The 22,587-nt window shown below is 44.3% G+C and overlaps 1 protein-coding gene across 3 annotated transcripts; it reads right to left on the minus strand.

Moving 5' to 3' along the window:
• Positions 1–452: 452 nt before the first annotated feature.
• On the minus strand, positions 453–21,398 carry TMEM231 (transmembrane protein 231). 3 transcript variants are annotated; one of them, XM_061386791.1, is made up of 7 exons: positions 21,158–21,393; positions 20,882–21,051; positions 6,702–6,830; positions 5,959–6,102; positions 3,872–3,953; positions 2,648–2,753; positions 453–2,280 (listed from the first exon to the last, which is right to left on the minus strand). In XM_061386791.1, the coding sequence occupies exons 1-7, from the start codon at positions 21,294–21,296 to the stop codon at positions 2,100–2,102; spliced, it is 951 nt and encodes a 316-aa protein (XP_061242775.1). In that variant the 5' UTR covers positions 21,297–21,393; the 3' UTR covers positions 453–2,099. The 3 variants fall into 3 exon arrangements, with proteins under 3 accessions (XP_061242775.1, XP_061242776.1, XP_061242777.1); XM_061386792.1 differs by lacking the exon at positions 2,648–2,753 and having other exon boundaries at positions 453–2,269; positions 21,158–21,395; XM_061386793.1 differs by lacking the exons at positions 453–2,280; positions 2,648–2,753 and adding an exon at positions 2,306–2,629 and having other exon boundaries at positions 21,158–21,398.
• Between the last annotated feature and the right edge of the window lie 1,189 nt (positions 21,399–22,587).

Genomic DNA, 22,587 nt, shown 5'->3' on the forward strand with positions numbered 1-22,587 from the left:
CCTGATTCAAATAGAAACTGGATAATCATTTGGCAAGGTAAGAGATTCCCCCCTGCCAAATATTGTCTTAGACTTTGACACAGCTATGGGTTACAGCCCAGTTGATAAACTTCTGTGTATCTCCCCACCTTTTTCCTGCAACTATATGTGTGGTTCATCTTCAGAAGCCACTAACATCTGATCTGTAAACAATCTGGTATTCACCAGAAGCAGTTGTAATTTTCCAGCCCATGATTTTCACATGTCATGTGGATTCCACCAAAAACTCACATTTACTTGGGGTGGGGCCAGAAGGCTTTTGCCAAAGAGTTAACAAAAGCTCCAAGGTCTTTGGGCAGAGCCCTGGCAAAGCAAGGCTGCTGGTGAATAACCAGGAGAAGTGGGCACAACTTCTGCCTTCCCCATCCTCCCTTTTCCAAATACACTCCCACTCTAAAGAGCCACATGGAACCTTCCAGTTTGAACATTTTAATTATAAATTTACAAAACATCATGGTTCTTTGTACATGTTTGGCATGAAGAATAATTTAATAAAATACGAAGCCATGTTGACATACATCTTCAGCTCTTTCTGTATTTCATTACCTTTTGATGATTCAAACCAGAAACTCTTTTTTATTTAAATCTCAAGGAAGAAAACAAAAACCAAAAAACTCTAGGCATATAAACAGCTCAAAATATTAAAAGAAAAGGCAGAGGGACCAGTGTTAGGATCTTTTTGTGCTTAAATACTTCAAAACAGCTTTGTTTGCAAAGTTCTTATTTTGGCAGCCTGGAAGAAAAGGTGCTTTGGAAATAAAAACTCAGAGGTGTGTGTGGATGGGTGTGAAGTGCGGTTCTCAGAAGGCGTGTCCTTCCAATGTCAGTGAAAGCACGGGATAATAAAGCAGGTCCAGCGGTCCTTGGAGTGTGAATGGAAAATCCCTGTTCCACGTATGACAGAGGCCCATTCCGGGTCTCTTTAGCAGACGCTCACTTAGTCACGAGGGTGATCCGGCTGAACTGCGTGTCATTCTGCTAATGGCCAGGCCCGGAATGGGCTGCGCGGCTGGCATCCTCTGGGCCTTCCCTGCTCCTTGTGTGCCTCCCCAAAGCGGCCCACTGTGATGGGCACCCTGTTCCTGAGCCAGAGGAAACCCAAGTCGCGGGCTTCCCGCTAGCCCTCCAAGTAACCTCTGTGGTTGTCAGGCGGCAGGAGCCAATAGCAACAGCAGCTCCTCTGTCGCGTCCCTTTCAAGCAGGGGAGGGCTGCCGAGGAGTTGGGAGTTGCAAGCGTGCAGCCTGCTGGGCGAGGGCCAGGGAGAAAGGACCTGTTGTTGCACGGCTTACTCCCCCACAGTCGCGGAGGGCCTGTGCCCGCAGCAGCCCTGCTGACCGCGGCCTGCTATTCCAGGGCTCAGCCCGAGGCCAAGCGCCGGCCCCGGCGGGCGGGATCAAGGGCTGCTTGGCGGGGCTGCCACAGACCCCCGTCTGTTCGACGCGGCAGGTGGACGCCGGGCCGCGTGTCCTCACGGCGCCCGCCCGCGCGCACATGTGCTCAGAGCGCTCCCCTCTCCCCCTCCAGATCGCTGGTTAAAGGCCTCTCAGTTCTGGAAACCAGTGCTGAGGGGAAATTTAGACGCCCAGGAGTGGAAAGTGCTGATGATTGCGTATCTATCCCCAGAGAGCCCTGCAAAGAGGAAAACCTGGTTTACAACAGGGGTAAGAAATACACGGCATGCTTCTCAGTTCAAGAGAGGAAAAGTCTTTGCTTCACCAGAGATGGGACTCTTTCCAAGCTGTCTGAACTGACTGTAGTTTCCTCCCGAGATCCAAGTCTGAGGCGAAAAACAAAAACAAAAGCAAATTATAGCCTTCAGGAACCCTCAGAAACATTTCTACAAACAAACTAGTCCCTGATTATCTCTGCAGATGCTTCGAAGATATAGAATTTGTGTAGAGGAAAATTAGAAAGGATTGTTCTTTGTCTCTGATGGGAAAAGCACACATGGGGGCAAGTGTCCACGGACTCTCTTCAAGAAATTTTGTAAGACAGCAGTTCTCAGAAGACAACAGCGAGGTGGCCACGGTCTTGCTTAGAGTTTTCAGAAAGGGTCTTCTTATGATAAATGCTCCTTATACAGTTCTCCCTGGGGCATAGCTGTTACAGGGATTGTGGTCACCACCTGATTTTGGAACACAAATCTTTTGATTCTTTCAAACGCCCACAGGAAGATAAGTAGGATACTGACATACTGGATCCACGCAAACTTGATCATTTCCCAGAATCCTGGTAGATAAGTACAAACAGTTAAGGAGTCACAGATGACATTTGCTACATACATGTTACACCAAAGGGTTAGTTTATACAGAAAATCACAAAAAATGTTTCAAATACCCTTAAGATAAAAGAGACAATCAAAGATTATTAAGATATAAATATGTATGATTCTGACCTAGAAGAATTGCTCAAAAGGACATATGAACAGGAAATGAATATTTTTTTCCCGTATGAACTGCAGACAGACAGAGTCATTTGTGGGGGACTACCACTGCAGCAATTTCCAGTCTGAGGCTTCCCACATCTGTTCCCTCTTGAGACATCTGAGGAATCCTTCTTTTCTTTTTTGAAACCCAGCTACTGTTGGCCCTTTAACAGAAAGGATATGAAATGACTTCCACGGGGTATCGGATGACTGCATTAACCACAAATGGCGCTTCTGCGGCCCTTCCCACCAGCCAGATGGGGCTGGGGTCAGTCAGGATGGTGGTTACTGCAACACAGTCAGGAGTTAATCTGTGAATGCTCTCTTTGGCAGTAAAATATTGAGGGCTGTAACATACTCTGACCTCTCAGGCCAACTCTGCACTTCAGAACACATTCCAAAGAAATAATTCAAAAGACAAATTGAATGTTCAAAGCTGCTCACATAGTATCTGTTAAAACACTTGTCAAAGGATGTTAAAAACTGTGTTCTACAACTGTCTAAGCAAATAAATGGCTAAGCAAAGGAATACTATGCTACCTCTAAAAAGAAAACCAATGAAAACTTTCTAGTGGTGTGGGGGAAATATTTATATTACAAAGTACAGAAGACAAAAAACTGTCTCTAAACTGTGACAGGAGCTGTATAAAAACTCTGCATATGGACAATGACTGGAAGGAATTAAGAAAAGTTGATTTGCAGATAAATGTTTTTAAGTCGTGTTCTAAAATTCCTTTATTTTTGGAATAAATCTGCTCATGTATTACATAAAACCAGAAAGAAATACTGGAATTGTGGTCCCCTGACTTGTTAAATGTCTGTGCATCCCATCTATGATGTCTGGTTGCCAAGCAATGCTTTAGATTCTTTTAGAGGAAACCTCAGACCACCAAGCAGCCAGATATGCTGAGTCAAGCGCACACTCAGGGACGACCTGATGGTCTTGCCTCTTGGAAGCCCTGGTCACCATCTGCCTTTCAGCCAGAATCCTGGGTGCTTTCTCCTTCTTCAGCTGCTGACATGTGGTGAGTCACTCAGGTTCCCTGTTTCCATCTGAACACTATGGAGAGCAACTTGTCTTTGGCTTTTCTTACAGGTGTGGTGTGGGAAGCAACTCACATACCTATACACATAAATCCACCAAACCAGTGGTGGGACAAATACGGCAGTGAATTGGCACCAACCTGCTGGACCAGAGGAGCAGTGCAGAGGATAGTTAGGGTGTAGGTCTCTGGATCAGGAGGAAAAGAACAAATTCTGAGCAACCTGTTCACCTTCCATAGCTGAGCATTCACTGGTTTCGACATTTTCATATGACAAGGGCTCTAATTCTGTTTCTCTCTAATACTTTCATTAACCTGCAAAGTCCTTGAGAAGCAGATGGATGAGCTGTCCACACAACTCACCGTTCCTTTCTTGATAGGCAGCAACAATGCGGGTGAGGTCGTAGTCACTGGCAAACGGACTGGTCCCGTTGATGACAGACACCTGGACGCACGGGAGGGCGTAGTGTGAGCACACAAGCGACGTGCATTCTTGGTTTTTCTACCCCCTTCCCACCCAGGCTGATCTCAGAGACCACCCTCTTGTGCTTGGGGGCCTATTCCAGCATCGATAATATTTTCTTCAAAAATGAATGAACTCTTTTGAAACAATTTAAGTCATTTACTTTCAGTCTTTCTTTCTGGAGGGAAGGAAACAAGGGGTCAATATCCATCTTTCACAGGTTTTAAAGCTACTTATATAATTCCCCTCTCTATTCCAATGGGAGAAATGAGTCTTCTCATTTTTTCTAAGAGACTACATTTTCAACCCCTTTGTCTTTTTTCTTGCTTTTGTCTGGATGCTCCCTAATTGATCTCTTTGAAATGCAGAAATGGAAAGACGATAAAGTGCACATAGTAATAAGCACATAACCCTTTGAAGATGAGAAAGAGCTGTTCTCTAGTATCACATTCCTGACATAATCTAACATGGGCTTCCCTGGTAGCTCAGATGGTAAAGAATCCGCCTGCAATGTGTGCAGAGCTGGGTTTGATCCCTGGGTCGGGAAGATCCCCTGGAGGAGGGCATGGCAACCCACTCCAGTATTCTTGCCTGGAGATTCCCCGTGGACAGAGGAGCCTGGTGGGCTACAGTCCATGGGGTCGGAAAGAGTCAGACAAGACTGAGCAACTAAGCACAGCACAGCACATTAAATTTATATTTTATATTCCCTCCTTAAAAAAAAATAGTATGTTGATAATAGTTATGGTTATGGTGACCATGAATCCCAGTTTATCTGGGACAGTCCTGGTTATAATAACTGGTAACATTTCCTATTAAGTTTCAGAAGTAGCCCAAATTATATGGGCCTCCTTGTGATAATATAAAGGTTTGCGATAAGTGATGGGATGCATGAGTCCTGGTCTCAGATAGACCGTTCATGGCTCTGTGGGCTTTGGGAAAATTAATCAATCCCTGGAGGCTCCAGTTTCCTCATGTGTGAAATGAGAGTTCATTCTCTTATCAATTCTGAGTGCTTACTATGGGCAGGCACTGTTTTAAGCACTGGGTCGAGAGAACACAGAAGACAGCAGGGCTTTCACCGCTGAAAGTCGTGTCCGACTCTTTGGACCCCATGGACTATACAGTTCATGGGATTCTCCAGGCCAGAGTACTGGAGTGGGTAGCCGTTCCCTTCTCCAGGGGATCTTCCCAGCCCAGGGATCGAACCCCAGTCTCCCGCATTGCAGGCGGATTCTTTACAGCTGAGCCACAAAGGAAGCCCCTTTACCGCTGAGGGAGATGGCAAATGAACAAACTGGAAACCTCCCTTTCATATTTCAGGTGAAGGTAAGAAGAGTAAACCTGGGTGAGCGATGCTGGAGGGACAGGTGGATGTTCTTTAGAAGCGTGTCAAGCAAGGACTGTGCTCAGGAGCTTTGAACAGGGTCCAGACGGAGCAGTAGGGTAAGTGACGTGGATACTCAGTAGAGGAAGAGCTAAGTGCAAAACCCCTGAGGCAGGAGCTGCTTCGTAGGTTTGAGGAACAGCAAAATGGACCCCGGGGCTAGAAAGGAGCAAGGGGGACGGAGACAGGACAGCAGCTGGAGACCAGGGAACGGCACCAGAGGCGTCTCATGAGGCTGTGTGATAACTGGATGAGATGATGCAGTTAAACCTCTTACCTCGGGGCTGGCCTATGTTATAAGCTTAGCAAAGAAAGATCACGTGGAATACACTGTGTGTGTGTGTGTGCAAACCCCAAAACTACAGACAATTCAGTTCTTAGATAAAGACAAAGATTCTTCTCCCTCTTTTTTTGAAGATGTAAACAGGGATATCTGTCTCCATATTTCGAAAGGATTCACGGAAAGAATTCCTCAGAGATCCTTTTCTGCGCCACTCACAGAGAAGTGCTATTTCCAATGTTACTTGCTCCCTCTTCAAAGCACTTGATAAACAATACAATACAGAAGCAAAAGAGATGGGCAGAGTGAAGCGTCCCTACGTTGTACCGGACGTCTAGGCCACCGTAGCTGAGGGGCTGCTTCTGCTGCAGCCTCAGGTCTCCATTCACATATAACTGGGACCCCGGAAGAGCGAAGGAGGATTGGAGAAACGCCATGCTCTGCATCACGAATGTCGACATCCTCTGAAATCATTAGAAAGAGAGACCATATCAATTTCAGTCAGATCCGAATGGTTCCAGGTTCTGAGCATCACTCATCTGTGGTTGAAGCCTAAGGTGTCCCCCTAGTGCTGAGCTTAGCCATGCAGGAAGCGCTCTGCCCAGAACCCCTGGAGCTCTTAATAGCTCACGGAAATTAATGTGACCTTCACGAAAAACATTCAAATTTAACTTTGGCAGCTAAATCCTAAATGACACTTCTGCAAAGAATCATCTGCAGTGTGAGTTTTCCCAGAAATCAGAAAGGGGGGGCTCTGTTCTATTGAAAGTCAAAAGGGAGGACTTCCTTGGTGGTGTAGTAGATAAGACTCTGCCTGCCAATACAGGGGACACGGGTTCGATCCCTGGTCCGGAAGACTGCACATGCTGCAGAACAACTAAAGCCAGAGCCGCGCTCCAAATCAAGGAAGCCCTCGCACCGCGAGGAAGAGTGGCCCCCGCTCACCACAACTAGAGAAACCCCACACGCAGCAACGAAGACCCAGAGCAGCCAAAACATAAATAAATAGTTAAAAAAAAAAACAAACTATGAAAAAAAGAAAGACAAAAAGGAGATAACTCACATGCAGTTGGTAGGAGAAAGTCAAGATGAGCTGAACACCTAGAACCTGCTCTGTGGACTGCAGGGGAAGCTCCAGTTTAAAATGCAACATGTCCATTTTCCCATCCTGGTTCCTGTCTTCTTCTCTAGCCTAGGAAATCCAAAAAAGGCTGATGACCCTGGTCCTTAATAAGTCCAGGAGGACTCCACAGCGTGGAGTATGTTGCACACACAGAGACTCTGCCACACACAGGCATTGTATCTCTCACTGAAAGAAAAAAGAGAACATTAAATAGTTATAGGTGGATCAGTACTGGGGAAAGAGACATGGCCCCTGAAGTGCACACTTGCACTTCTAAACATTCTAGGGCCAAACTGGTTGGGACCTGGAAGCAGCAATAAAAGCAATGTAACATCTGGATGTATTATTCTTTTTCAGTTGTCTCATTTGATCTTTTTTGTTTTGTTGCTGGTATTTTCTTTCCTTTTAAGAAATATGCCTGAATTTATAGGGAAGGTTTAAATAGCACCTAAGAACAGATTTCGAAAAAATCCCAGCCATTCTGCATTTCCCAAACAGACTCAGCAGAAAACACCAGGCTGTTTGTATGTTCTTTAACCACGATGTCTTTGCTTCAGATTCTCAACGTTGGATTGATGTCAGGGCTTTAAAATGTGGTGTATCTTTTAGTACCAATCAGTACAATCAAAAAGAAAGTTAAGTAAAATCATTAAGGCAGTAAGACTCCATGCTGCTGCTGCTGCTAAGTTGCTTCAGTCATGTCCGACTCTGTGCGACCCCATAGACGCCAGCCCACCAGGCTCCCCTGTCCCTGGGATTCTCCAGGCAAGAACTCTGGAGTGGGTTGCCATTTCCTTCTCCAATGCATGAAAGTGAAAAGTGAAAGTGAAGTCGCACAGTCATGTCTGACTCTTCGCGACCCCATGGACTGCAGCCTACCAGGCTCCTCCATCCATGGGATTTTCCAGGCAAGAGTACTGGAGTGGGGTGCCATCGCCTTCTCCGAAGACTCCATAGGTACTTTATAAATTAGTGACATGAAAGCAGTTGAGAACAGAGATCCAAGGAGGGAGAAAGACAGATTACAGCTCATAAAAAACCGCCAGAATCCAGTCTTGCCTCACAGTGACCCTAAGAGGACGAGCAGGAGAGACGGTCACTGAGATGTGATCACTGGGGACATGATTCCGTGGCGCAACTCTGGACCTCGCTGTTACAACTGATCCTTTCCATAGGCTTCCAGAAGGACTCCGCGATGGTGTATCAACATATTCCTCCCTGATTCCCCATCTACTGAGTCATGTGGTTCTCCTCCATACCTTTATGTGGGGGAAGAGATTCTTTGTTCTTTTTCAGGCTAATAAGGTTGCTTGAGATGGAGTTATCTCAGTTTTCAGAACCTTTCAATCATTTCTTTCCTTCTAGACAATAATGTCCTTATCCTGGGCCTTGTTATAGAGAAGTCTACCGTCTCTCTTCTGTTGGATACTATTTTCTCTGTCTCGTTCTGTCGGCTTTGCAGGTGCAGCACAGGGATATCTGTTACCAGGGCTGATGATCAGGTTACTGAGGCAACTATGTATCAGCAATTATGAGTAGGATGGAAAAGAGGCTGCCTTGTCTTCCTGAGAATTTTTTTTTTTCAGCTGATACCTGGGAAGACTTGGAAGACAAAGTCAGGTTACCTCTCTGTGGTAGATCCATAGCTTTTCTGGATCTTGAGGGTCATAAAGGAAGACAAAGATCAACAGCTTTCGAGAGAGGAAGGACAGTGGTCAGGAGGGAAATGCCAGAAGAATCTGAACTCTCAGAGTCCCAGAGGGAGAGACACATTTCATTTGACCTTTACAATCAGTCAAAGGTAAGCAGAGCAACTACTATTCCCATTGCATATATGAGAAAATCAAGTCTCAGGGAGATTAAAGGATTTATGGAGTACAGCTAGTACTGGTAAAGACAGGATATGAAGCCACATATCTGACTTGAAATCTGGTCCTGTTTCCAGGACTAAAATGTCCAGACTTAAACTCAAGGAGCAGATGTTGATTATGAAAGATCTTTTTGCAAAACAACCAGCATGCTTTTACTCCAGGTTCACAGAGGGCAGAGATCTGGTATAGCACCATAATTGGTGTCTGCTTGTTAAATCTGCTCATTAACCTGTCAAATATTTTCTGAGGGCCTACTATGTCCCAGAGGCGCCAGGCATTGCTTCAGGTTCTGGGAATAGAGTGGCAAACAAAATGGACCAAGTCCCCACCACAGTGGAGCTTCCATTCCCAGCCAGGGAGGCAGAGTGTAAGTCAGTGAACAATGTGCTGACGTCAGGCAGTGCTAAATGCCACAGGGAAAAGTGAAGCAAGCTAAAATCAGAGAATGGTCAGGGTGGAATTTAACAGAAATTTATATAGAAGGTATTCAGGAATACCTGACTGTCCGAGAAGTCAGATGAAGTGAGGTGATGAGGTACAGAAACATCTTGAGGAGGACTAACCCAGGCTAACAAAACGCATGTGCTCTGGGTGAAAGTGGGTCAGCGTTTACGAGGCTGAGATGAGGCCAGTGGAGCTGAGCAGAGTTCATGAGCTGGAGACAGTGAAAGACGAGGCTGATACAGAGCCATGGCGATGAGTGAGTGTGCAAATGATGCCTCTCCCACAGAGCTGCATGCATGCCAAGGTGCTTCAGTCATGTCCAACTCTGCAACCCCATGGACTGTAGTCCGCCAGGCTCCTTTGTCCATGGGATTCTCTAGCCAAGAATACTGGAGTGGATTGCCATGCCCTCCTCACAGAGGACCTGTCACCAAGTAAGACTCTCGCTCCCCTGAGGCTGGTAAGGTGGGTTACATTGCTGTGCTATCACCTGGACCACAGATGGGATCAGTCACTTAATTCCACCTACTTTTAAAAAAAATCATATTTATTTATTTAGCTGTGCTGGGCCTTCGTTGCTTTGTGAGCTTTTCTCTAGCTTCAGTGAGTGGGGGCTACTCTCTAGTTGCGGAGTATGGGCTTCTCCTTGCGGTGGCTTCTCTTGTTGCACAGCGCAGGCTCTAGAGCGTTGCGGTTCCTAGGCTCTAGAGCACAGGCTGATATTTGTGGAGCCCGGGCTTAGTTGCCCTGCAGCATGTGGGATCTTCCCAGACCAGGGATTGAACCTGTGTCTCCTGCATCGGCAGGTGGATTCTTTACTACTGAGCCATGAGGGAAATCCCAATTCCATTTACTTTAAATGAAGCTTAATACAAAATCCAACGGCTACAAAGGTAGGTATTCAAACAGCTAATACTTCTTTAACACAGGTTCAAGATTAGTAACTAAAATCCAATGGATGTGTCTGGCTAAGAGAATTCACCATCCCCCTATTTCTATAAGGTATATGTGAACTTGGGGCAATCTTTATATCCACAGATTGTCCTGTCTCATTCCTCTGCATATCCAAGAAGTTTTATTACTAATAATAACTAGCAATAATTAGAGAGGTAGGTACTGTCATACTCTTTCTATAGCTACACTGAGGTCCAAACAGGGTATGGAACCCAATGACGCAACTGGGGTTGAGACTTACGTTTGCTGACTCCTGATTCTGTAACAGCCAGTAAGAACGCTAATTTCAAAGATTTCTGGGGTTAAAACAGGTTGATCCTCTACAGATATCTGTGAAACCAATACTAACATACTAGATAGATAAATACAGGCAGGCACTGCTGGATCTAGTCAATGCCAATCAGTCCAAATGTATCGATCAGGGTCCAATCAGAAAGAAAAAAACAAAATCAAGCTATTTTTAACAGGGGAATTTAGTATAGGGGATAATTGATAACATAGGCATTAGTGGGAGAAAAAAGGCAAAAAAAGGGACACTTTTTGCAGGATGACTGCCTAGGGCTGGAGAAGAAAAGGAAGAGGCTGGGACGCCTCAAGGAGCTGGGACTCAGACCTCAAAAAGGGAGGGCTGATGCCTTTGGAGCTTGGAGGGAGAACCCATGGAGCCAGTCAGTAAGGCTGGAGGAAGGATGTACGCCTGCTGTTTGCTTCAAGCCTGTGATGGTTCTTCACCCTGGTTGCAATTTCTGGTTTTCTGCCACTCCAGAACAAAGCTTACCATGCCTCCTACTGGCAGAACCTAACAGGCAGCCATTTGTCAGAGGAGAATGTGGGTTTCGGTATCTCAACATGAGCGCCACAAAGGAGAGGGGTGGGTTGGGAGCTGAGACAAGACCTCATAGCCAGCAAAGCATCTGACTGTAAGCGCAGCTGTGAATTTAACTAGTGCCATTGTTTTCAAAGTGCCCTGACTTGGAACATTTTTTCCTCATCAGGGATTCTACACTATTTGATAGTTTGTTGGAATTTTATTTGGCTCTTGCTTGTTTTCATAGCTTTTGTTCTTTTTTTAAAAAAATTATTTACTTACTTTTGGGTTGCTCTGGGTTTTGCTAGGCACAAGCTTTCTCTAGTTGCAGCGAGCAGGGGCTGCTCTCTAGTTGCAGTGCACGAGCTTCTCATTGCAGTGGTTTCTCTCGCTGCAGAGCAAGCGCTCCAGATGCAAGGGCTCCAGTCATTGCAGTACAAGGGCTTAGTTGCCCTGCAGCACATGGGATCCTCCCAGACCAGGGATCGAATCCATGTCTCCTGCATTGGCAGGCGGACTTTCAACCACTGGACCACCAGGGAAGTCGCATACCTTTTATTCTTTGGGTCATATTCTTTTATTTAAGTTAATTTCCTAGTTTATACCTGTGTCCACTTTACCATATACTTGTCATCATTGGGGTGTCCCACTTTTTCTTTTTATAGTGAAAATGCTCTTTGACACCAGTCTTTGGCTCTCCAGCAAAGTAGGAACCACTACTCCATTGTCTCCTAGACTTCTAAAATCCTTGCTACCTATACTTCAATGAGTCTAAGGGTATGGAGAAGGGCATGTCAACCCACTCCAATATTCTTGCCTGGAAAATCAATCCCAGGGACAGAGGAGCCTGAGAGGCTTCGGTCCACAGGGTCACAAAGAGTCAAGACATGATTGGAGCAACTTCGCTCAAGAAAGCAAAAATACTTCCTAAACTACTGTGTGACAGTGCTTTCTAATCACTCAGGGAATTTATTTTATACTCATTGGAAGAGCTTTTAGATCTAGGCATATTAATATATCATATTTATGTACATAGAAAAATATATGTAAAATAAATTGATCCAGGGATTCTTAAAACTTCTCTACATTTTGATTCTTTCGAATCATTTTTTGACTCAGTATTATCCATACTTCTCTAAGCAGTTTCGTCCTTTGTACCATGCAGCACACTGGTGTTAGACCATCTACAACAACATTCACAGAGGGAAATAAAATCCATTGGTCTGAGTTTTAAAGCAGGCTTTCCAATTATGTGGAACTGTCCTACTTTAAAGGGCCTCTTGAACTTTCCCTTCCTTGCCTCTCAATTGGTTCTTAGGGTTAAATGCTTTATTATTGTTTCTTTTTTAGAACGCTTCTTCTGTTACTTATTTTTGGCTGCACCATGTCTTAGTCGTGGTATGCGGGGTCTTCAGTTGCAGCACGAGGCCTCAGTACTTGTGGCTCGGGGGCTCAGTTGCTGTCCCCTGCGTGCAGGATCTTAGTTCCCAGACCAGAGATCCAACTCTCATCCCTGCACTGAGAGGGGGATTCTTAACCACTGGACCGCCAAGGAAGTCCCTCCGGGGCTTTCTTTCAAGTTGCTCATGTCCCTTCTACCAGTTTTGGTGCTGGCACATCTGATGTTTGCGCAAGCGCAGGCAAAGAAGCCCAGACAAGCCTGTCTTCAGCTGACAAGCCGGTTAATAGCTACTGTACGATGCCACTGTCAGGCAGACACACTCCGATTTCAGAGACATGCAAAAACACGTCTGATACCCAGTCCTCTCCACTCATCTCCCTGCACCCTCCTACAGCCTTCAGCCCCACATTCTCAGAGTCACAGATGCTTAAAGAACCAAGTCAGGCTCGTTGAGGGAAACAGGTCATTCTGTGCTCTTTTTCTTCTCTCAAGCATGAAAAGCATCAAGACGCTGTCCAAGGTGAACTGACCAAAGCAGAAGCAAAGCAAGGTGAACTGACCATTCGTGACTTCCAAGGCATTTTCCCAAGTTAACAATTGCAAAGCCACCTTCAAGCATTTGGTCAAAACTTTGATCTAAAACCACTGCTTCTTACACTTTTTGGCGCTTTCTTGGACAGGCTGTAGTCAGTCTACCTTTATCTTCAGAGTCAGAAAAGCATTTTGCTGCACTAAGGGTGAAGAGTCCAAGACATGGAACAAGAGTCCAAGATAGGGAACAAGATATGGAATATGAGCTGTAGTTCTGACTGCTCACTTGAGAGCCAGAAATTATGTCAATTCTCTGAGTCTCATTCTTCTCATCTGTAAAACTGGGGTATAGCCTCTACCTCAAAAGGTTCCTGTGAGCTTCAGAGATAATGTAATATGTAAAAAAAAATTAATGGCTAACACTTTACTAAATACTTGTTAAAGGCCAAGTACTACGTAGACAAATTTAAATGTGTTACCTAATGATAAAATGCTTAGCTTATGCCAGAGGCACAGTAAATGTATATCAATGTGTATTACTATGGTTTGTAAGCACATTACCAGGGTTTTGCCTACCCACTTTTAAAAAAACTGAGACATAATTCACATATCATAAAATTCACCCTTTTCCTATCAATACAATTCAGTAGATTTTAGTATATTCACAAAGTTGGGTGACTTATCACCACTAACTCCAATTTCAAAACCTTCTATCAGCCCAAAAAGTAGTCACATACTCATTAGCAGTCACTTTCTCTGTCTCTCCTCTGTGCCAATTAATTCCCCACGTTTCCAAATCCTTAAGCTACCTCTGTCTGTACAGATGTGTCTGTCCTGGACATTTCATCTAAACGGAATCCGACAATACGTACTGTCTTGTGGCTGGATTCTTTCACTGAGTAAAAAAAGGTCACCCATGTTGTAGCCTGTATCATGACTCCATTCCGTTTTGTGGTTGAGGGATCTATTGTATGGCTATAACACATTTTGTTGTCCATTCACTCACTGATGGGCATGTGAGTTGTTTCCACTTTTTTAAAAAATTGTTATTGTTATTATCAATGAGGCTACTATCAATATTTGTGCACAAGTTTCTGTGTAGACTGTCCTCAGTTCTGAGGTACACAACTTCCTAGGGGTAGGGATGCTGGGACACATGTTTAACTTTTTGAGGAACCGCAAACTATTTTCCTAAGTAATTGCCACTTTATATACTTATCTGCTTTTAAATGCTTTTTTACTGCTTTTTGGTTTGCTTTTGTTTAACAAGGCACTTTCTAAATTTTTCCTTTAAAAATTGTCACTTTATCAGTAATTTAAAAATCTTCAATATATATTACATTTCCATGGAACAAAAGGCTATTTAGTGAAAAGATTTCTCTCCCGCTGAATCTAAGTTCCTCCCCCAGAGTAATCAATGTTGTCAGCTTCTTTTGAATTCTTCCAGAGATAGCATGGAGGGAGGAGCCTGGTGGGCTGCAGTCCATGGGGTCGCTAAGAGTCGGACACGACTGAGCAACTTCGCTTTCACTTTTCACTTTCATGCATTGGAGAAGGAAATGGCAGCCCACTCCAGTGTTGTTGCCTGGAGAACCCCAGGGACGGGGGAGCCTGGTGGGCTGGCGTCTATGGGGTGGCACAGAGTCGGACACGACTGAAGCGACTTAGCAGCAGCAGCAGAGATAGCAGAAGCAGGCATGTATGAATATGCAAATATACACATTCATATATATATTTTTCTATTTTTATACAAATGGAAGCATATTATATACAATTTTTGTTTTTGATACTAACAAATTTCTCTTGGAGTAATTCCGTATCAGTATATATAAATCCAGGCTTCTCTGGTAGCTTAACTGGTAAAGAATCTGCCTGTAATGCACAAGACCCCGGTTCAATTCCTGGGTCAGGAAGTTCCCCTGGAGACGGGATAGGCTACCCACTCCAGCATTCTTGGGCTTCCCTGGTGGCTCAGATGGTGTAGAATCTGCCTGCAATTTGGGAGACCTGGGTTCAATCCCTGGGTTGGGAAGATCCACTGGAGTTGGGCACGGCAACCCACTCTAGTACTCTTGCCTGGAGAATCTCCATGGACAGAGAAGCTTGGTGGGCTACAGTCCATGGGGTAGCAAAGAGTTGGACATGACTGAGCAACTAAGCATCACGTATATATAAATCTAACTTCATTCAAAAAGAAAGCTATCTGTTCCACTAGGTAGATGTAACACAATTTTTAAAATGAGTCTTCTATTACTATATAAGTTGCTTGCCATCTTTTGATATTAGACAATGCTGCAATGAGCACCTTTTTCCAAATGTCATTTCATATGTGTGCACAAACCTTAAGATACCTTACTAGAAGTAAAAATGGGCATATGAATCAGTAATTTTGACAAATATGGATAATCAGTTTCTCAAAGATGCTCTACACTCTACACTCCCACCAGTGATATACAGGAGTGCTTGCATGCATCTTGCCCATGGTGCTAGGAAACCTTAATTTTTGCCTATTTGATAGATTAAAAAAAAGATATCTCAATTATCCTGAATTTGCATCTCCCTAATTATGAGTGTGATTTCATATGTTTAAGAGTTATTTGTGGAGAAATAGAATATTGCTTGCTGTATCAGTAAACACAGGATATCACAGTCCTCAGCTATTACAGCCACCATCGAAGGTGAGCCCTGAGGAAACTCGGGATATGAAAACACAGAATACTGGCCCCAGATAAGTGAGGTACATATCCAAGGACTGATTTCACTGAGCCCGAATTCTTGCATTTTCCCATACATACAAAGGCCTTAAATTCTTAACTTGAGATGTAGTTCTCCTTTATTCAAGATCTTCCCTGGTGGCTCAGAAGGTAAAGTGTCTGCCTGCAATGCAGGTTCGATCCCTGAGTTGGGAAGATCCCTTGGAGAAGGCAATGGCAACTCACTCTAGTACTCTTGCCTGGAAAATTCCATGGACTGAGGAGTCAGTCCATGTGGTCGAAAAGAGTCGGACAAGACTGAGCAACTTCACTTTTTTTCTCTTTGTTCCTACTACTTGCCCTTTGTTGCAAATTATCCTAAATATCTTAGCTCCTCCCTCGCCTCCTCTGAGCAGTTTCCTCAGGGTTACTTGAGATGCAGCCTCCCGGGCTTGAAGTCCTCAGTATACCTGTTATAAATTATAACTGTCAACTTTTAGGTTGTGTACAAGATTTTTTTATCCAGTGGCATGTTTCATCTTCTTATGAACTGTCCATATTCTTTACCCATTTTCAAAACTAGGCAGTTGGTCAGAGTTAAAAAGCTGGCTTAAAACTCAACATTCAAAAAACAAAGGTCATGGCATCTGGTCCCATCACTTCATGGCAAATAGATGGGGAAACAATGGAAACGGTGACAGACTTTATTTTCTTGGGCTCCAAAATCATCTCAGATGGAGACTGCGGCCATGAAATTAAAAGATGCTTGCCCCTTGGAAGAAAAGCTATGACTAACCTAGACAGCATATTAAAAAGCAGAGACATTACTTTGCCAACAAGGTCCGTCTAGTCAAGGCTATGGTTTTTCCAGTGGTTATGTAAGGATGTGAGAGTTGGACTATAAAGAAAGCTGAGTGCTTAAGAATTGATGTTTTTGAACTGTGGTGTTGGAGAAAACTCTTGAGAGTCCCTTGGACTGCAAGAAGATCAAACCAGTCAATCCTAAAGGAAATCAGTCCCGAATATTCATTGGAAGGAATGATGCTGAAGCTGATGCTCCAATACTTTGGCCACCTGATGCGAAGAACTGACTCCCTGGAAAAGATCCTAATGCTGGGAAAGACTGAAGGCAGGAGGAGAAGGAGATGACAGAGGATGAGATGGTTGGATGGCATCACTAACTCTATGGACATGAGTCTGAGCAAGCTCTGGGAGCTGGTGATGGACAGGGAAGCCTGGCGTGCTGGAGTCCATAGGGCTGAAAAGGGTCAGATACGACTGAGCGACTGAACTGAACTGAGGCACTTTATGTTAGGAAAATTAGCCCTTTACAAGTGAAACAAATAGTAAAACTTTTTTCCCTAGTTGTCATTTGTGTTTTGACTTTGCTTTTGGTTTTCACCAGGCCAACAGGTTTTAAAATTATTTTTTATGTACTTGGATTTATGAAAAAAGTTTCTTTTATGCCTTCTAGATTTTATGTCATACTCAGAAATCTAAAAGTTTTCACTCATTTGTTTCAGTAGTTTTGTGATTTCATATTTTAAATTTAATTTTGGTCTGGACTTTAATTCTGCTATACAGTCTCTGAGGACTAGCTTCATCTTTACACACTGATTTAAAATGCCACCTTAGGGGACCTCCCTGGTGGTCCCAGTGGCTAAGACTCCAGGCTTCCTATGCAGAGGTGCCTGGGTTCAATCCCTGGTCATGGAAATAGATCCCACATGCTACAACTAAGGCCTGGCACTGCCAAATAAATATATATATATATTTTAAAAAATGCCACCTTAGTCATATTTGGGTTCATTTCCATATTTTATACAAGTCTACAAACCATACTACTTTATTTATTAGACCTTTAAGGTATAGTTTAATATCTGGTAGACTTGTGTTATTCTTTTTCTCCTAGAATTTTTACTTACTTTTTTTTCCTGTACTTCTTTTATATCTTCTAACTCATTTATTTGTATCTCATGATTTCAAACTATTTTCAAACCAAGAGGTCAATCATGAAGGAAGCAAATAATTTACTGTGAAAGATTGCCAATTACAAGGTCATAATTTACTTACAGATACAGGCTTGGAATGGATAGGGGAAAAGACTAAGAAAAAGGAACTTTGGCTTTATGTTTTATGGTGCAAAATTACCCAGTACTAAAGAGTATTGATAGCTCTGGGTACCATAAAAATAAGAAGTAGTCTTGGCTTCATAAAATTGCAACACACACACACCAGAAGTAGGGGCCTGGTGGGCAGTGCTCTCAAGGGAGTGGCTTCTGGTCACAGAGATAAGAGCTAACTAGTAATCCAACTGGGGAGCCAAACCAGTTTATGGTGGACAAACAAGTGAAAAGAACACATAAATGAAACCTAATGCTGCATCCTTGTTTTCATGACTATTTTAAGTTTTCATGATTATTTCTTAAAGACTCAAGTACCCAGAAGAATATGATAAATAGGAATACACAAATGTAAAGAAAAAAAATTTCTACCCAAAGTTTAAAAGACAGGGAAAGCTAACCTAGAGTAAAACTAACAAGTTAATTTTTTCTGTGTTTACTATACAAACAAAAACAACCTTTGCTTCTACTGTTGGAAAAGAAACCGTGGGTTTACAGGGAAAAGGAAGCATACCTTGATGCTGGTCTCACATCAACAGTCACCTTCCCCAGAGGCATTAGAACCTCAAATGAGAATGGGCCATGTGTGAAGATTAGGCAGGAGCTGCTGCAAGAAATTTGTCTGTATTCCAGTTCTATTTTTTAAATAAATTTAAAGGAAAAAAAAAAATTTAAAGGACCTGATCATTTAAAGGATCAAAATGTTCAACAACCTTTGTTAAAAAACCCAGGAGGCTTCCACCCACACGGAAAATAAATTCACCCCATTTATCTTATTATTTAGAAATGTACCTTCATGTCTTTAAATAACATTCATATTGGCACTTCTCAATTTCTGTTTCAGGCATCCTCTATTGTCTTCCCACAGAGAGGGATGATTTAATTTTCTTTGCCTCTTCCTAGCCCACACCCCCAGAAGAGTTAAACTCTTCTTTTGGTTAGTCAACATTTAGTGTTCACCTAATTATGATTATGTAAATCCTATTCATATTAAAACCCAGAGACATTACTTTGCCAACAAAGGTCCATCTAGTCAAGGCTATGGTTTTTCCAGTGGTCATGTATGGATGTGAGAGTTGGACTATAAACAAAGTTGAGCGCCGAAGAATTGATGCTTTTGAACTGTGGTGTTGGAGAAGACTCTTGAGAGTCCCCTGGACTGCAAGGAGATCCAACCAGTCCATCCTAAAGGAGATCAGTCCTGGGTGTTCATTGGAAGGACTGATGTTGAAGCTGAAACTCCAATACTTTGGCCACCTGATGCAAAGAACTGACTCACTGGAAAAGACCCTGATGCTGGGAAAGATTGAGGGCAGGTGAGAAGGGGATGACAGAGGATAAGATGGTTGGATGGCATCACCGACTCAATGGACATGAGTTTGGGCAGACTCTGGGAGCTGGTGATGGATAGGGAGGCCTGGCATGCTGCAGTTCATGGGGTCGCAAAGAGTCAGACACAACTGAGCGACTGAACTGAAATACTATTCATAACTCTGATTATTTTTCCTTTCTATTTTTCTGGAGTTAATAATTATTTTATTTGCTTGCTTAGCTTTCTATGTATTTTTGCAATTTCAACAAACAGCTTCTATTCCAGTTCCTCACAATTTGAAGTTTAAAGGTGTATGATTTAGTCAAAATCTTATTCACTGCGATATTCTAATAGTGAAAAAGTAAAAATGAAAAACCAGGAAACTGGTAAATCCATTACAGCTTTCCATATCATGAAATATTTGGTTGTTTAGTCACTAAGTTGTGTCTGGTTCTTCTGTAATCGCATGTACCATATAGCCCACCAGGCTTCTCTGTTCATGGGATTTCCCAGAGAAGAACAGTGGAGTGGGTTGCTATTTCCTTCTCCAGGGGATCTTCCTGACCCCTGGAACAAACCCATGCCTCCTACATTGGCAGGTGGACTTTTTACCACTGATCCATCAGGGAAGTCCCTAGCAGACCTTAAAATGAAGGTTAATTAACAAGTCTAGATACATGCACCAAACTGAGCCTTTAATTTCATGTCATTATATGTACCTGCAACTCTATTTTCAATGAGCAGGCATTTTTATAATTATAAAAAAAATAAAGTAATCATAAAAAGTAATCATAACCATATTTTGTTGGTGGTTATTCATTTATGGCCAGTCACATTAAAAAATTTTTTTCCATTTTATTCAGTTACTGGGAAAAAAGTCTGAATTTTTTTTTTTTCAGCTACACAAATTTGAATGTAGGCCAATCATCTCAGATACCTAAAGAGATTCAACTTTGGAAGAAGGAAATCCAGAATTTTCCTACTTCCAAAGGAAAATGCTTTCAGAAAGTGAGTTTAAAGGGGTGACTGTAAAGGAAGCACTCTTTAACTTGAACCAGATACTACATGACAGACAGTAAAATGCTTCATTTAGTCCCAGGCAGCAGCAGGACTGAGCGGCACCTAAGGGGGTGAGCCCAGGGAGGCGGGCCTGGCCAGGGCATTCTGGAGGTCGGTTAACCAATCAGCCCGTTGGCTTCAACGTATCAGTCCGCCTAAAACTGCCTGCCCTTTCCTTGTGGACAGTGGGTGCACGCACAGCTGAGAGGCACAACGGGGTGATTAACCAGAACAGAGGATGAGATGGTTGGATGGCGTCACTGACTCAATGCACATGAGTTTGAGCAAACTCAGGAAGATGGTGAAGGACAGGGAAGCCTTGCGTGCTGCAGTTTACGGACTCGCAGAGTGGGGCTTCCCTCATAGCTCAGTTGGTAAAGAATCTGCCTGCAATGCCGGAGACCTGGGTTTGATTCCTGGGTCGGGAAGATCCCCTGGAGGAGGGCATGGCAACCCCCTCCAGTATTCTTGCCTGGAGAATCCCATGGACAGAGGAGCCTGGTTGGCCACAGTCCATGGGGTCGCAAGGGTCAGACACGACTTAGCGACTAAACCACCACCACCACCACCACCACAGAGTCGGACACGACTTAGGGAATGATGAACAACGCAACTCACACAGCAAACTCTGCGACCACCATTCCCTCAGGAAGGGCCAGGCCCACGGAAATGCCAGGGGCTGGAGACTCTGCAGAGAACAGAGACGCTGACAGCAGCAGCCAGCTTAACCGGGGTGGGGGACGGCTTGGAGAAGCCGAATGTACCAACAAGCCCCCAGGAAAGGAAACAGAAGCTCGGGTCTGGGGTTCGTGACTCCTTCAGCTGCACACCGGGCCCCCCCGATTCAGGGGCCGGAGCCTCCAGCCCGCCCGCGCCCTCCGCAGCCCAGTCTGCGCGGCCGGGCGCAGGCGGGAAGCACTCACCGAGACGAGCGGGACGCGCAGATGACCCTCCTGCAGCCGGTTGAAGGCGGGGAACGTGCTCCAGGCGAGGAAGCCTCCCGGCTCGGATCCTAGTAAGGCCACGAGCAGCACCTGGTGCTGGAAGCGCACGGTTGGCTGCTCCTCGTAACTGCTCCGTTTCAACCAAAACCCTGAGGTAACAAGAGTGCGGGGCGCAGAGACCGGGGTCAGGGAGGCGGCGCGGGAGCCACGTAGCGCTGCGGAGCGCGCACCGGCCCGGGCGGGGGGCAGACTCACCGTGGCTCCGGAAGGCCACCAGAAGCGGCGGGATGTACGTGAGCGCGGTGGCCAGCAGCAGGAAGAGCGCCGCCTTGGAGCAGAGCCCCGCACGGTAGCCCCGCTCCACTGGGTGCGCGAAGAGCTCATAGAGCGCCATGAGCGGCTCGCGGGGTCGTGGCCCCTCGGCGGTTCCGGAGCCTCGACCTAGTATGGCTTCTCCTGGTTGCCATAGCCGTGATCTCCACGGCAACCGACGGCCCAGGGAGAGCGACCAATAGCAAGCAGGCGGGCTTCCGTGGGGGCGGGGCCAACGGGGCGGGGCCCGCAAGTATACTGTGGTCGCGCTTTACTTGGGCGTTCCCAAAGGGCGTTTTCGTGCGTCAAAATTGTGGAGGTTAACATTTTTGTAAAATAAGGTTTTTTCATAAATGTTGACTATTTATTAATAGTCACATATATTAATTCCCAATGTGATTCATTGTACACTTAAGTCTAATCAATCACAGCACACCGTACGTTGGAGGCAAACAGAAAACAAATGTGGCCGTGGTCCTAGACACCTGGTCCCGGGTTAACACCAAACCGGGTCCCTTTGTTTCTAAATTTTCTATCGCTTTCACTATACTCCATAGCAGGGCAGACACGGAAACAGACCTATCTCCCTGCTGTTCGAGGGGAAAAAAAAGATACTGTATAGCTCTGCTGTATTTTGCTATCTTGATTGGGCACAAGCTTTAGGCTATATTTTAGAAGAAGCCGTGGTCCTCCTCAAAGATAAAGTTACACAGGGAAGCCTGGCTTGCTGCAGTCCATGGGGTCGCAAAGAGTCGGACACAACTGAGCGACTGAACTGAACTGATTACTTAATTGAATGCTTCCCCCGCCCCATCCCATCTGCTTTCTAGTATTTCAAACATGGCAGAAGGAATTTTTTTTTTAAGTAGTCAACAGCCAAGTTCTCCATCAAAAGGCCCTAAAGGATCACTTTGCAGTGCCGAGTTAGTGTGAAGTTTGTGCTCAGAATGAAATCCACTCATAGATACTCCTATTTTGAAAGCAACCTAGAAGTGGGTTTTTCTCCTAGTTTTATTGAGGTATAATTGACATATAGCACTGTATAAGTTTAAGGTGTACAACATAATGATTTGAGTTACATGCTTCATGAAATGATTACCACAATAAATTTGTTGAACATCTCTCATCTCATATAGATTAAAAATTAAGGAAATAGAAAAAAATTTTCCCCTGTGATGAGAACTCTTAGCATTTACTCTTTCATATACAACATAAAGCAGTGTTAATTATATTTATCATGTTGTACATTACCTCCCTAGTACTCATTTATCTTATAACTGGAAGTTTGTATCTTCTGACTGACTTCATCCAACTTTCCCCTCCCTCCACCTTGCCTCGGGTAATCACCTGATCTCTTTTTAATGAGTTCGTTT

This window comes from Bos javanicus, chromosome 18, assembly GCF_032452875.1.
Source record: "Bos javanicus breed banteng chromosome 18, ARS-OSU_banteng_1.0, whole genome shotgun sequence".
Classification (NCBI taxonomy): Eukaryota; Metazoa; Chordata; class Mammalia; order Artiodactyla; family Bovidae; genus Bos; species Bos javanicus.